The following is a 12,352-nucleotide window of genomic DNA, read 5'->3' on the forward strand; positions in this document are numbered from 1 at the left end:
CTGGGAGGGGAAGAACTGAGGTCAGAGGTCGCTTCCAGGGGTGGGGAATCTGTCATTTGTCCTAAACAATTACATCCTCTGCCTTTTCCCTTTATTATAATCCTTCAGTGATCTAATAGCCTAGTAACAAGATCTATCATTCTGCAGGGGATGTCTTCATAAACAAATAATCTATGATTTCAACCCAAACGCAGTGGAGTTACAAATGTTCCTAGTTTATGCTCTTGTAACATGCACTCATCGCTGGAAATGATTACGGAGGAAGGCGAGAGGCCCTTCAGCTGCTTCTCCGTTTATAATGCTTATGATCTCTTTCTCTGAGGCCCATGCCAGCTAGAAAGGGGCGAGTCTGTGTCTGGCTGGTGAGCATGGAGGAAAAAGGGCAAGAGATCCCTGCCCCGATCCTGCCTGTTTCAAAGATAAGATATGAGTTCTATATCCTCGCTGTTTTCTAGACTAACTGGCAAGTTAGAATTTGAGGATGCAGATGCAGCCGAACAAGTGCAAATGTCCTGTTAGTACCCTCTTCCCCTGGAAGGGAAACATGCGGGGGCAGTCCCTTCTCTGGCCACATTGGTGATGCGGGTAGGAAGAACCCTGGGCATTGGGGTTGAGGACAGCTTTTCCCTCCGGAGCCAGATGGCCTGGTGCCAGCACACTGCCCTGCTAGCTGCAGAGCCTGGGGCAGGCTGCTTGCCTCTCTGAGCCTCAGTGACTCTAACCAGGGTAGCTCCTTCCTAGGGCTATTGGGAGGATTCGATCTAAGAGGGAACTTTAGCAGAGGGACTCAGGTAGGTGGGAGTTGCTCACATCTGGATTTTCTAAAATTCCCCTTTGGAGGCTGGTTGGAAGTATGGAAAAGCCTGACTCCAGGCAGGACTTCCCTTTGATCTTGAGAGCCTGTGCCTAAATCCCTTGCTCACAGAGGCCTTTGGTGCTGTGTACACCTACAGGAATAGAGCAGAATCTCTTCTGTAATTTTCTCTAGAAAAACTGTACCCCAGAGTGGAGGAAAATATTCCCTCCAAGGCATATCTTTAAAGCATCCTTAAAGAACCAGAGCATGGAAATAGCAAGAAAGAAAACTCTGCTCTTATAAGAGACTTTAAGTTAAAAGCCACACACAGGAACTGCAGAGCCTCTGAGTGTGCCCGACCCCCAGCTGAATACAGCTGCTTTATGAGGGCTTCACTATTTAATATACTCTTAGAGGCTGTTGCACGGGCTCTCTCTGCAGTGGGAGGGTTCATAAAGTGGTTTTCTTCCTTGGGTAAGGGTGAACGGGTGCATCTCCAGCATCAACTTGTAAAAGTGAATCATTTCTTTCTGCAGAGAGGAGCTTGATGGCGGATTACAGAAAGGTATAAATAGTGCTACAAGACATTTGGGGTCTTGATGGCTTAGAGACAGGCTTGGTCGTCTGGCAGTGGTAAGTTTACAGAAGATATTGGGGGCTCTCTGAAGTGAATAGGGATGGGGACTGACCATGCTGGGCCGAGGTCTGCAGTTGAGGCCATGGCTCCTATTATTGGGTGGTTGTTTTAGGTAGTGGCAAGCCATGGCAATCAGGAAGCCTTGTCTCTTTGTGGGCTCCTCGCACAGATGCTCTGGGGGTTCCTAAAGTATTATGGGCTGTGGTTAGATGGGAATGTGGAAGAATGGTGCACTGAAATAAGACTTGGGTTTACATTTAATCTGACTTTGCCAATTCCTAGCTGTGTGACATTGCTCAGTGTCTTAACTTCTCTGATCCTCATCTATAACATAGGGGTTAAGACCACTTGGACTAGATTTTTGTGTCTAGCAAGCAGAGGGTGCTCAATTTACCGCTACTGTTTCTTTCTTTCCTCTGCTGCCTTTACCTTAAGGATGGGACTTCCTGACCTTTCTGGGCCAGTGAGGGCATTAGGAGCTGGGTGCCTTCAGTATAACAGAGTTACTGACCCCAAGCAATGAGGACTAGGCTCTGGGTCTGTTTTAGTGGACCTTCTCTGTTCCTTCGTGATGGAGTCCAAATCCAGCATAGGAGGAGTGGAGGAGACAGAGAAATGAGCAGGTCCCATGCTGGGCAAAGCTGCCCCTTGCAGGGCTGAGCTGGAGGGGGAGTGCCTTAGAGGCATCATGGGCCAGTCTCACCTGATGTGGTTGATGATGAGGTTTGTTGGGGGAATGAAGAAATCATCCACTCCTGCGAAGGGTGTGCGGATGAGGTGCTGGCCCTGGCCGGCGCTGGCTTCTGTGATCACCTACAACACAGAGTGGGAATCCTAGTGAGGGCCCATGCAGGTGGGGGCTGAACCTGGAGACACCTGTATGCTCAGGTGGAGTCATCCCAGCAGAGGGGTGCTTGGGAGAGAGATGACTAACAAACGTCAATCTCAGGGAAGAGGCAGGAGCAAAGTGGGAGCAGTTCAGGAACATCCTAGGCAGGGACCCATTCTTCCCGAAAGAGGAAGTGGTGGGACAGGACTGATTGCCCAAACCGAATTGCTTCTGCCCCATGGTTAAGCCTGCCTTGCTGCACTTTGTCAGCCACCATGATGGCAGAGTGAGAACCTGAGGGGTGGTGGTGGGGTTTCCAAGGGACGTCTCCAGAATGGAAACATCACTGTGGTTGCTCAGAGACCACCTCCTCTCGCAATGGGGAATCCTACCTTCTCAACATGTAAGCCATGCTAGGGAAAGTGGGAGAGGGCTTTCAATCATGAAAATGTCAAGTGGTGGAACTGTCTACTGGGAATTCATTTTTCTCTGGTGCCAGATGCCTGGGCCAGTTTGTTGGTAGGCTCTGTCGGATGCTGCTCACAGGCATTCTCTGAGGTGCGACTCCAGGATTGATGAGAGAAAGCAGACATCCAATGGGATGCCACTCTGAGATGCTGGGCTGTTTAGATGTCTTGCAATTAGAATGCTGGGAAGAGGTCCTGGTCTCACACAGGAGACTTGCTGTAGAAAGTAAACAATTAGGCCCTGTGCCTTGTACAAATTGGTAGTGACAGAGCACGGCTGCCTCTGTTTCCCTGGAGGTAATGCTTTCTCCCCTGTGGACTCGGCAGGAGACAAGAGCCTTTCCCTGGTGTGTGTCCCAGCTGCACTCAGTCAGGGAAGGCACAATGGCAGCTCTGAGCAGAAGCCAGGTGGTGTGTGAAGTCAGATAGGATGAGTGAGTGGTCTGGAGTCCCTGCCATGAAACCCCTGTGGTCAGGCTGGGCAGCCCCTCTGTCAGCTGGTGAGGCCCAAGCCAGCCAGACTGTGTCCTCCTGCCCTCTGCATATGCTCATCAGCCTTCAAGTTCTAGGCCACTGCCCAGAAAGCAGCAGACCAGTGGCCCGATGAGGGGCTTGGCCAACTTACAGGCCCCGAGGAGAAGCCCAGACCCTCTGTGCAGGAGAGGAGGCAGATGCTGGGCCCCTGAACAGGAAGGTGAGACACTTTTTCTAATCATGATATTGTGGCCATATGTGTAGAAAGGAGGGTCTAGATTTCTGCAGCCTGAGGCTTGGCCTGCAGGGTGAGAGCTGACTCTGGTGGGGGCTTGTGACTCCCATGCCTGAGAGCTCTGGATGCTTCTACTTTTTAGGAATGGAGCTGCCTTCTGGCTTTTACTTTTATGACGAAACAAACAGCACCTGGCCTGCCTCCTCAGGCAGGCTGGAGGCTTGTGTCTTTTTTCCTCTTGCTTTCCTCTGCAGTCAGCAGGCAGAGTGCTGGGCTGGAGTGAAGCAAGCCATGAGTTTCAGGCTTGAGGCAGTCCTCACGTTGCATTAGGTTATTTCTCTGTGATTTTTTTTAAGAGGCCAAATGATTACTTCTACGGCAAGCTCGTAGGAAAAAAACTCATAGAAGTAGGTGTTAAGAAAATATCAGCATTAGGAAACTGGGTCTTAGAGAGTCTGAAAAGAAAATGCCAGGGAATTCCAAGAAGCCATGCAATCATTGCTTGGTATCAGGCCTGTCATTTCAGCTCATAGTAGAGATGGAAAATTACAGGATGTCATCCGTCAGTGTCATTCACGCTTCACTGCTCCGACACCCTATATTCAGAGGTTACTTCATCAAAGCGCAGTGCCATGGGCCATTGAACTGATGTGGGCATGTCAGCCTCGTTTCTCTGAGTCACAGGTTCCTCCTCGGCTTTTTCTTGTGTCCTAACACACAGCTGGGCCCACAGTGCCCTAAAGATAACTGTCAAGCCCCTCGTATTTGCTGCGGTATGGGCTTGGTACAGGAGATGCATGCATGTGCCTGAATCTCAGGATATGCCCATCAATTGGCAGGGTGGGGACAGGAAGGCTGGGCATCTCCCTCAGAGGGGTGTATGGAGCCAGCTGGGAAGTGGCATGTGGAGGGGCGGGAGAACATGGTATCCAGAGGACAGGCTGGGAGGCAGCTAAAAGCTGGCCTGAGAAAGGGAGTGGGCCAGAGAGTGCTGGGCAGCATTAGAAAAGATGACAAACCTTCCAAACCTGGGTGCTGAGGAGGGCTTTGGTGGAGGGAGCCTCATTTGTACAAACACGTTCATGTAGTCTTCCCAAAGTGTGTTCAACAAATCCTTCAGTGTTGGATATTTAGAAACAATATTAGGATATTATTTTTAATCTCTCGCAAATACAAACAATGCAGTAACAAACATTGTATTTGTGAGAGATTAAAAATAATGTCATAGCTCAATTTTTGTCCACATCCATGATTATGGCCTTTGGAAAAATTCTAAGAAGTCAAGTTGCTGGATCAAAAATTACTCTTTCACTGGCCAGGCATGGTGGCTCACACCTGTAATCCCAGTACTTTGGGAAGCTGAGGGGGGCAGATCACTTGAGGTCAGGAGTTTGAGACCGGCCTGGCTAATATGGTGAAACCCCACCTCTACAAAAAATACAAAAATTAGCTGGGTGTAGTTGCATGTACCTGTAATCCCAGCTACTCAGGAGGCTGAGGCACGAGAATCATTTGAACCGGGAAGAGGAGGTTGCAGTGAGCCAAGATTGTGCCACTGCACTCCAGCCTGGGTGCAGAGTGAGATTCTGTCTCAAAAAAAAAATTACTCTTTCAGGCTTTTGGTTCACACTTCCCAATTGCTCACCACAAAGGCTACGCCAGTTGAATTTCCAGGAGCACTTTTGTAAGCACTGGTTTCTTCAACCCTAGCCCACAGTGACGAAGATACGTTTATTCAAATGATGTCATACTTTTTTTGGTGATAATGCATATCCTAGACTTTCCAGTTATGAGGAGGGAAGCATCATGCTGTAATTCCTGGTATTATGCTTTCAGTGTTTTGTCATTTAGGCAAAGATAAACTATTGGTTATTGGTTTTGGAGAAGTAGTCTTTATTGTATTTAAAGAATTTCCTTCTATTCCTATTTTTAGGCTTTTTATTAAGAGTGCCTGCTGTAGTTAATCAAATGTCTTTTCAGTATTTACTGAAAACATCCTACATGTTTTCTCTTTCAATTTGTTGGTGTTATGAATAATATTGACTGATTTTCTGACAGTGAACCATCATTGCATCCTGGGAATGTGTTCCCTGCTTGAGCATTTAGACACATTCCTGGATTCTATGTCGTTTTCTTTGTGTGTGTGTGTAGTGTTTGTTTGTTTATACACATGCATCTCTCCTGTGAAACTCCCTTTTTAAAATAAATTATCCTTGCATAATATTCCTGGATTTGTATGTTAGACAAGGACATGGGTCCAAGTCATCTCTTGGATTCCAGTCATTCCTGTAACCAAAACCAATTCTTCATAATTTATTCATTTAAAAAAATCACAAGCCATGTGGTTTCAATGCGCTTTAATTTGAATTCAATTAAAAAGAATTTAACAAGTCAACTTTTCTCAAAACTTTATATTCTATTTTCTTTAGGAGCTCAGTGAATCTAAACATTAAGTTTCAATATAAAATCTTTAGAAACACCGTAAAACTATTTCAACAGTGGTAGTTTGCATCTCTTTGTTTGTAATCACTGAGCCCATGAAATTCAAAGCCAGATAAATCCTTGTACTACTAAGGGTCATAAGCCTGAACGTCTTAAAAAATATCCTCAAAGCTTTGGAATCCAGTAAGAATTAGGAAATGAGTCGGAGTCAGAACACCCCGAGCACAAACTAGCGCAACCCCACAAAACCTGTTTGAGTTTTTATCCTGGACTCTATTTCTAATAGTATGTTAGAATTAAAAACGGAATTCTGCCTCTGTATTTATAAGTGAGATTAGTCTACAGTTTTATTTTTTATACTATTTTAAATCAGGTTTTATAATCACAACACTGGCTATTTAAAACAAACTAAGGGGGCCGGGCGCGGTGGCTCACGCTTGTAATCCCAGCACTTTGGGAGACCACGGTGAAACCCCGTCTCTACTAAAAATATAAAAAATTAGCCGGGCGTGGTGGCGGGCGCCTGTAGTCCCAGCTACTCGGAGAGGCTGAGGCAGGACAGTGGCGTGAACCCGGGAGGTGGAGCTTGCAGTGAGCCGAGATCGCGCCACTGCACTCCAGCCTGGGCAACAGAGCAAGACTCCGTCTCAAAAAAAAAACAAAAAAAACAAACAAAAAAAAAACAACTAAGGAACTGTACATCTTCACCCCATGGTCTTGGGATAGTTCAAGTAAAATTATCTATATTTTGAGGACTTGACAAAACTCAGCTGTACATTTTTCTATGGTAGATTTTTCTTTAAAAAATCCATGGTAATTGCTCTAGCTCAAGTTTCTCTTTTCATAAGTCAGTTAATTTTTTTTAAACATTTTGCAAGCATTCACTCATTTCCTCTAGGTTCTAAAATTTGTTGCCTCAGAGTTGCAATGTAGCGTTATTTTTTGAGATAAAATCTCATTCTGTCACCCAGGCTGGAGTGCAGTGATGCGATCTCGGCTCACTGCAACCTCCACCTCCACCTCCTGGGTTCAAGCGATTCTCCTGCCTCAGCCTCCTGAGTCGCTGGGATTACAGCTGTGCACCACCACACCCAGCTAATTTTTGTATTTTTAGTAGAGACAGGGTTTCACCATGTTGGCCAGGGTGGTCTTGAACTCCTGACCTCAGGTGATTCATCCACCTCGGCCTCCCAAAGTGCTGGGATTACAGGCATGAACCACTGTGTCTGGCCTATTTTTCAAGTCTTTTCATCCTCCTGTATCTGCAATAAAATTCCCTTTCTCATTCCTCATTTTGTCTATTTTTGTTTGCTTTTTTCTTTACTGGGGTTGTGAAGGATTCATCTTTTTTGTTTTGCTTTCTATTAATTTTAGTCTCTATTCTTTCTTGCAAGTTTTGTTCTCTTTCAATTTCTTAAATACTTCCTTTTCAGGCTTTTAAGCCCCAAGAATTCCTTGGTACAGCTTTCTCTGTATCCTGTAAATTTTGATACGAAATAGTCTCTTTTTCTTTGCTTTTGAGACCATTGGTAGCTTTCCTTTTAATTTCCTCTTTGATCCAATAGATATATCCAGGAATGTTTTCTTAATTATCAGAAAATATAGCCTATAACATCTACTTTTACAAAAATTTAAAGTTTCTTTAGTGATATACTTTTTTATATGGAGACATATTAAAAAATTCTATTTGACTGATGAAAGGCGTTTTATATTTTTATTAAACCAAACTTCTTGTTTATATTCAATTTTCCTGTCATCTTGTCTCTTCGTATATTTTAAATCAAGCTTTTGTATGTGAATCACTCTTGTTTTATGTATTTGTTATGTTGTTTGATATAGATCAGCTGTTCAGCACCTACTATCTCTCAACATGCTTAGTGCCCTTAACCCTAAATTCCACATTGCCTGATGCTGCCATGCATGCATGCTTTTCTGTTCACCTGTCACCACTATTCTCACCCCTTTAAGGGCAACCTTTTATTATCACTTTATGTGTGTTTCTTGGAAAAAAGTTATTGCTAGTTTTTAAACCCAGTCTGCTCATCTCTGCTTTTAATTGGGGAATTCAGTCATATTTGGTATAATGAGATAGATAGTCACTTCTCAACTACCAATTTCAAACAACATTCTCTGTATCCTCTCTTATCCCAATACAGTGAGGTTTAAAGTGAAGTTTTGAGTATTTTTACTCCCTCTTTCTGCATACTCCCTACTTTTATTTTTTTGAAACAGGGTCTCACTCTGTCACCCAGGCTGGAGTGCAGTGGCATGATCTCGGCTCACTGCAGCCTCCACCTTCTGGGCTCAAGTGATTCTCCTGTCTCAAGTAGCTAGGACTGCAGGTGTGTCATCACACCTGGCTAATTTTTGTTTTTTTTTTGTAGAGACGTGGTTTTCCTAGGTTGCTCCTGCTGGTCTTCCAACTCCTGAGCTCAAGTAATCCTCCTGCCTCAGCCTCCCAAAGTGCTGGGATTACAGGTATGAACCACTGCACCTGGCTCCTACTCTTTTTACTGAAACAATTTATCTTTAGTTACAGCGTGGTATCAGAATTTCTTTCATTGTCTGTCTCCTCATTCAAATGTCCTCACCTAGCACTCATTGTACATTTCCAGATAGCCTCTCCTCATCCATTTTACTTTTAATTTTAGATCTTCCTCTCCTGGTTCATTACTTGCCACTATCTCTGTCCACCTTGATGTCTCTAATCTGGCTCATCTGATGCTTGTCTAGTATCTTTCCTTAGGCGTGGCCCATGAGTGATGGGCTCCCTGAGTTCCTGCATACCCATATATCTTTCTTTTGTCCTGACAGGTAAATGACGTCTTGCTTGGGAATAGAACCCTTGGAGCATGTAGATGGGATACCACGGTCTTCCAGCGCCTATTGCAGGTGAGAAGTCCACTGTCAATTTGATTAGTTTTTCTTAAAACTTGGAGTTCTGGAACTTTATCACTAGTGAAGAGATGTGTCATTTCTCATCAGTTTAGCCTGGACTTGTAGATTCCTTTTAATCTACAGGATTAAGTTTCTTCAACTTGAATATTTTATTGGAAACTTACTTAATGTTTGACTCCATTCTAATAGTTTTCTTTCTAAACTTCTGTTCTTCCCACTTCACGGCTCAACCTCTTCATGGGTTTGCTCTGTGATTTTAGAGAGCTTTTCTTATTCTTTATCTTTCAGGCTACTATTTTGGGTCTCAGTAGAAACCATGCATTTTTCTTTTTTTTTGGTTTTTGAGACAGAGTCTTGCTCTGCTGTGCAGGCTGGAGTGCAATGGTTCCATCTTGGCTCACTGCAACCTCCGCCTCCTGGGTTCTTGCGATTCTCCTTGCTCTGGAGTAGCTGGGACTACAGGTGTGCACCATCACGCCTGGCTAAGTTTGGAATTTTTAGTAGAGATGGGATTTCACTATGTTGGCCAGGCTGGTTTCAAACGCCTGACCTCGGGTGATCTGCCCACCTTGGCCTCCCAAAGTGCTGGGATTACAGGCATGAGCCACTGCGCCTGTTCACATTTTTCATCTATTGCAGTTTTAAACTGTGAAATCTTTTTTGTTTTTTTTCTGGTGGCCCCTCCTCTTGAATTTTCTGAAGTGCTTTCTTATTTTTTGTTGGTATTTCTGGCAGCTGTATTCCTTTGGGCTGGTACTCTGTTCTGAGTGACCTTTATTCTGGTGTCCAGGCTCTCTGACAGGTTATTACTACTTTTTGTCAGCTCACTGGGCCCAAGAATGGTTGGTGGCTTCCCCTGTGTGACAGTGGCCTCAGCGTATAGAAACTGAAGTTGTAAATGGTGCAGAGGTGCAGGTAGGTGGTCAGTCCCTAGGAGGAAGCTTCTCCAGACCCTGGCCTTTCTGCCCTCTTGCCAGTCTTGGTTCCAGAGGGTTCTAGAGGGGAGTTAGCTCCATTTGCAGCCCTTCTCACCTTGGGTTCTGAGAGAGAGAGAGACCCTAATCTCCAGAGGCATCCATTATATGTGATGAATTAACTTTTCTCCTGTGCACCCAGAATGGTTCTATGTGCCATCTTTGGGAGAATTGAGAAAATAGGCATTCAAATCACTTTACAGGGCTCATTCCGCTTATGGATCCCTGATGGGCAAGGCTGGGCAGGGCATACTCAAATTACTCAAGTCAGGGTTGCTATTGACCTTTCTTGGCTGATGGGGGAAGGGATCCCATGGATCTCTGGAGCCCAAGCTCTACCCAAGGGAGTGCTAGATGTTTGGGCTCCAGAGGCATGCTGTCTAGGGTGGACCATAGGCAAATTATGGAACTTTTCTGTACCCTAGCACACTGTAAGCACTTGGTAAGTGGGCTTTTGTTTACAGATATAATTGCTGCTGCTTCTCCTTCCTCACTGGCTAACATCTGCTGCTTGCTTTGACACTATTCTCCAGCCTCCCTTCTAGACCCCAGAGCCTCATTCTGTTGGGACCCAGGAGCTATTGGCTCAAGAGAGGCAGGATTGTGGGGCTGGATGGGGATTGGGTGCCACGTTCTGATTGTTGTGATGTCAGAATCCTATTCATCATCATTATTGCTGTCATCAATTGCCTGTGAGGGGCATTGGCCTGAGGCTGTTTCCTACTCTCTCCTTGAGCCTTTATGGATATATTTTGGATAAATGTAATTAGCCACCCAGGGAAGCAGGAGATACTTATTTTATAGGGAGAGAGTTCTTCTCTCAGTGGAGTGTGGGTATCAGCCTCCATGTGCTCAACATACCTGGAGACTTGGTTGGGACTTGTGCACGTCCCCCCAGCTCAGGACCCACACTTGGTCATGTGACTTGTCGTAGGACAGCTTAGCCGGCAGAGGGTCCACACCTATGGACTTGAAAAAAAATAGTGACATGTTGTGAAAGCTGACATGATGGTCATTTCTGGGCGTTGTATGCATGGGCATCACTCCTGGGTGAGGGGAAAGCCAGTCTAGAAGCCTTGCCAATGGTTCCATTTGGGAACCCAGGGCAGAAGCTTCCTCTCTGGCTTTTTTCTCAGAGGCATAATAATAATAATAATAATAATTATTATTATTATTTTTTGAGATGGAGTCTTGCTCTTGTTGCCCAGGCTGGAGTGCAATGATGCGATCTCGGTTCATTGCAACCTCCGCCTCCCAGACTCAAGTGATCCTCCTGCCTCAGCCTCCCGAGTAGCTGGGATTACAGGCATACACCACCACACCCTGCTAATTTTGTATTTTTAGTAGAGACGGGATTTCTCCATGTTGGTCAGGCTGGTCTCAAACTCCCTACCTCAGATGATCTGCCCACCTCAGCCTCCCAAAGTGCTGAGTTTACAGGTGTGAGCCACTGCGCCCGGCCCAGAGGCATAAAATTAGTGGTCAATAATGTTCCTTATTTTCCTGCATGTTTTACTTAAAGGGACCTAGACCAACATGGCAAAAGTCTGAACACAGAGGCTGTTTTTCACTCAGGAACCAGCTCCAGGGTTCCTTCAGTCTGCCTGAAAGTCTTGGACCCTCAGCATCCTTCCCGACTACTGTGGCCTAGATTCTGGTGAGTTGGTCCTTCCTCCTAGGTCATCTGAGGTGGACTTTGAGATCATCCATTATCACCCCTCTCTATCTTTGTTCTACTCTGGGCAGTTTCTATCTTGCACAGTCTTTGACTGGCGCCTCTGGGCCTCAGACTATGGCATCAGCAGACGTGCTCTTTTTTAACTGCAGTACTGCCATCCCCTGATGATATAGCTTCTCCCATGGCCCTGTCAAATGAAAGCTGTTTTCTACTTCTTATAATATAGATTACAAGCTCAAAAACTCTGTTCTATAATGCTCATGCCACTAGACTATGGCCCCCTGCTCTTCTTCTTGTCACTGGTCAACATTCTAGTCCTCCCTTTGCTCACTGTCTTCCTCTCTACCACTCACTTGGTCACTAAGTTTGGTGCCTTCATTCCACATGGAAGAGTCATCCAAAGCCCTCCTTTCTTAGTTCCTTCTTGGTTTCAATGATCTTTTCCTCCTCCCCACCTCAGCCACCATAACTTACACTTTGTTTTATTTCACCCACCCGTATTCTTGTATTCTAGTCTCTCCGATGTGGGGGAGAAAAACTGCATCTGCCTCCATTGGTCAAAACTTTTCTAAAGAAGTAAGCATTTCTCCTTAACTCACTTTCACCAAGTTTCTGAATTCATGCAAAATTCAGAGATCATTTTGTAATCCTATTTGACATTTCAGTAAGATTCCACATGATTAAACCCTTACATGCCTTTCCTTACCTCACGTGGCCTCCCACCTCCCTGGCTTCTCCTCTTCATTCTGACTTCATTTTTGACTGTCTTCTCTCTTTCACTGGAATGCCATGGCTTCTAATAACCCTCTATACTCGAATGACTCTAGAATTCATTCATCTGTTGATGATCTCAATCTAACGTATAGAGAATTGAACTCTTGATTTTTCCCACCCTGCTGAAATATCTCTTCTCCACTCATCA

At 45.1% G+C, this 12,352-nt stretch overlaps 1 protein-coding gene across 3 annotated transcripts in view; it reads right to left on the bottom strand.

The window, feature by feature from the left end:
• The window catches only part of FSTL4 (follistatin like 4), a 422,010-nt gene that overhangs the window by 5,326 nt on the left and 404,332 nt on the right, over positions 1-12,352 (bottom strand). For all 3 annotated transcript variants that reach the window (XM_032157904.2, XM_032157906.2, XM_032157905.2), the window contains exons 14-15: positions 10,614-10,721; positions 2,137-2,246 (exon numbers count right to left, since the gene is read on the bottom strand). In XM_032157904.2, coding sequence (XP_032013795.1) covers positions 2,137-2,246; positions 10,614-10,721 — 218 coding nt within the window. The remainder of the gene's footprint in view (positions 1-2,136; positions 2,247-10,613; positions 10,722-12,352) is intronic.

The sequence above is a fragment of the Hylobates moloch genome, unplaced genomic scaffold (genome assembly GCF_009828535.3).
Source record: "Hylobates moloch isolate HMO894 unplaced genomic scaffold, HMol_V3 SCAFFOLD_6, whole genome shotgun sequence".
Lineage (NCBI taxonomy): Eukaryota > Metazoa > Chordata > Mammalia > Primates > Hylobatidae > Hylobates > Hylobates moloch.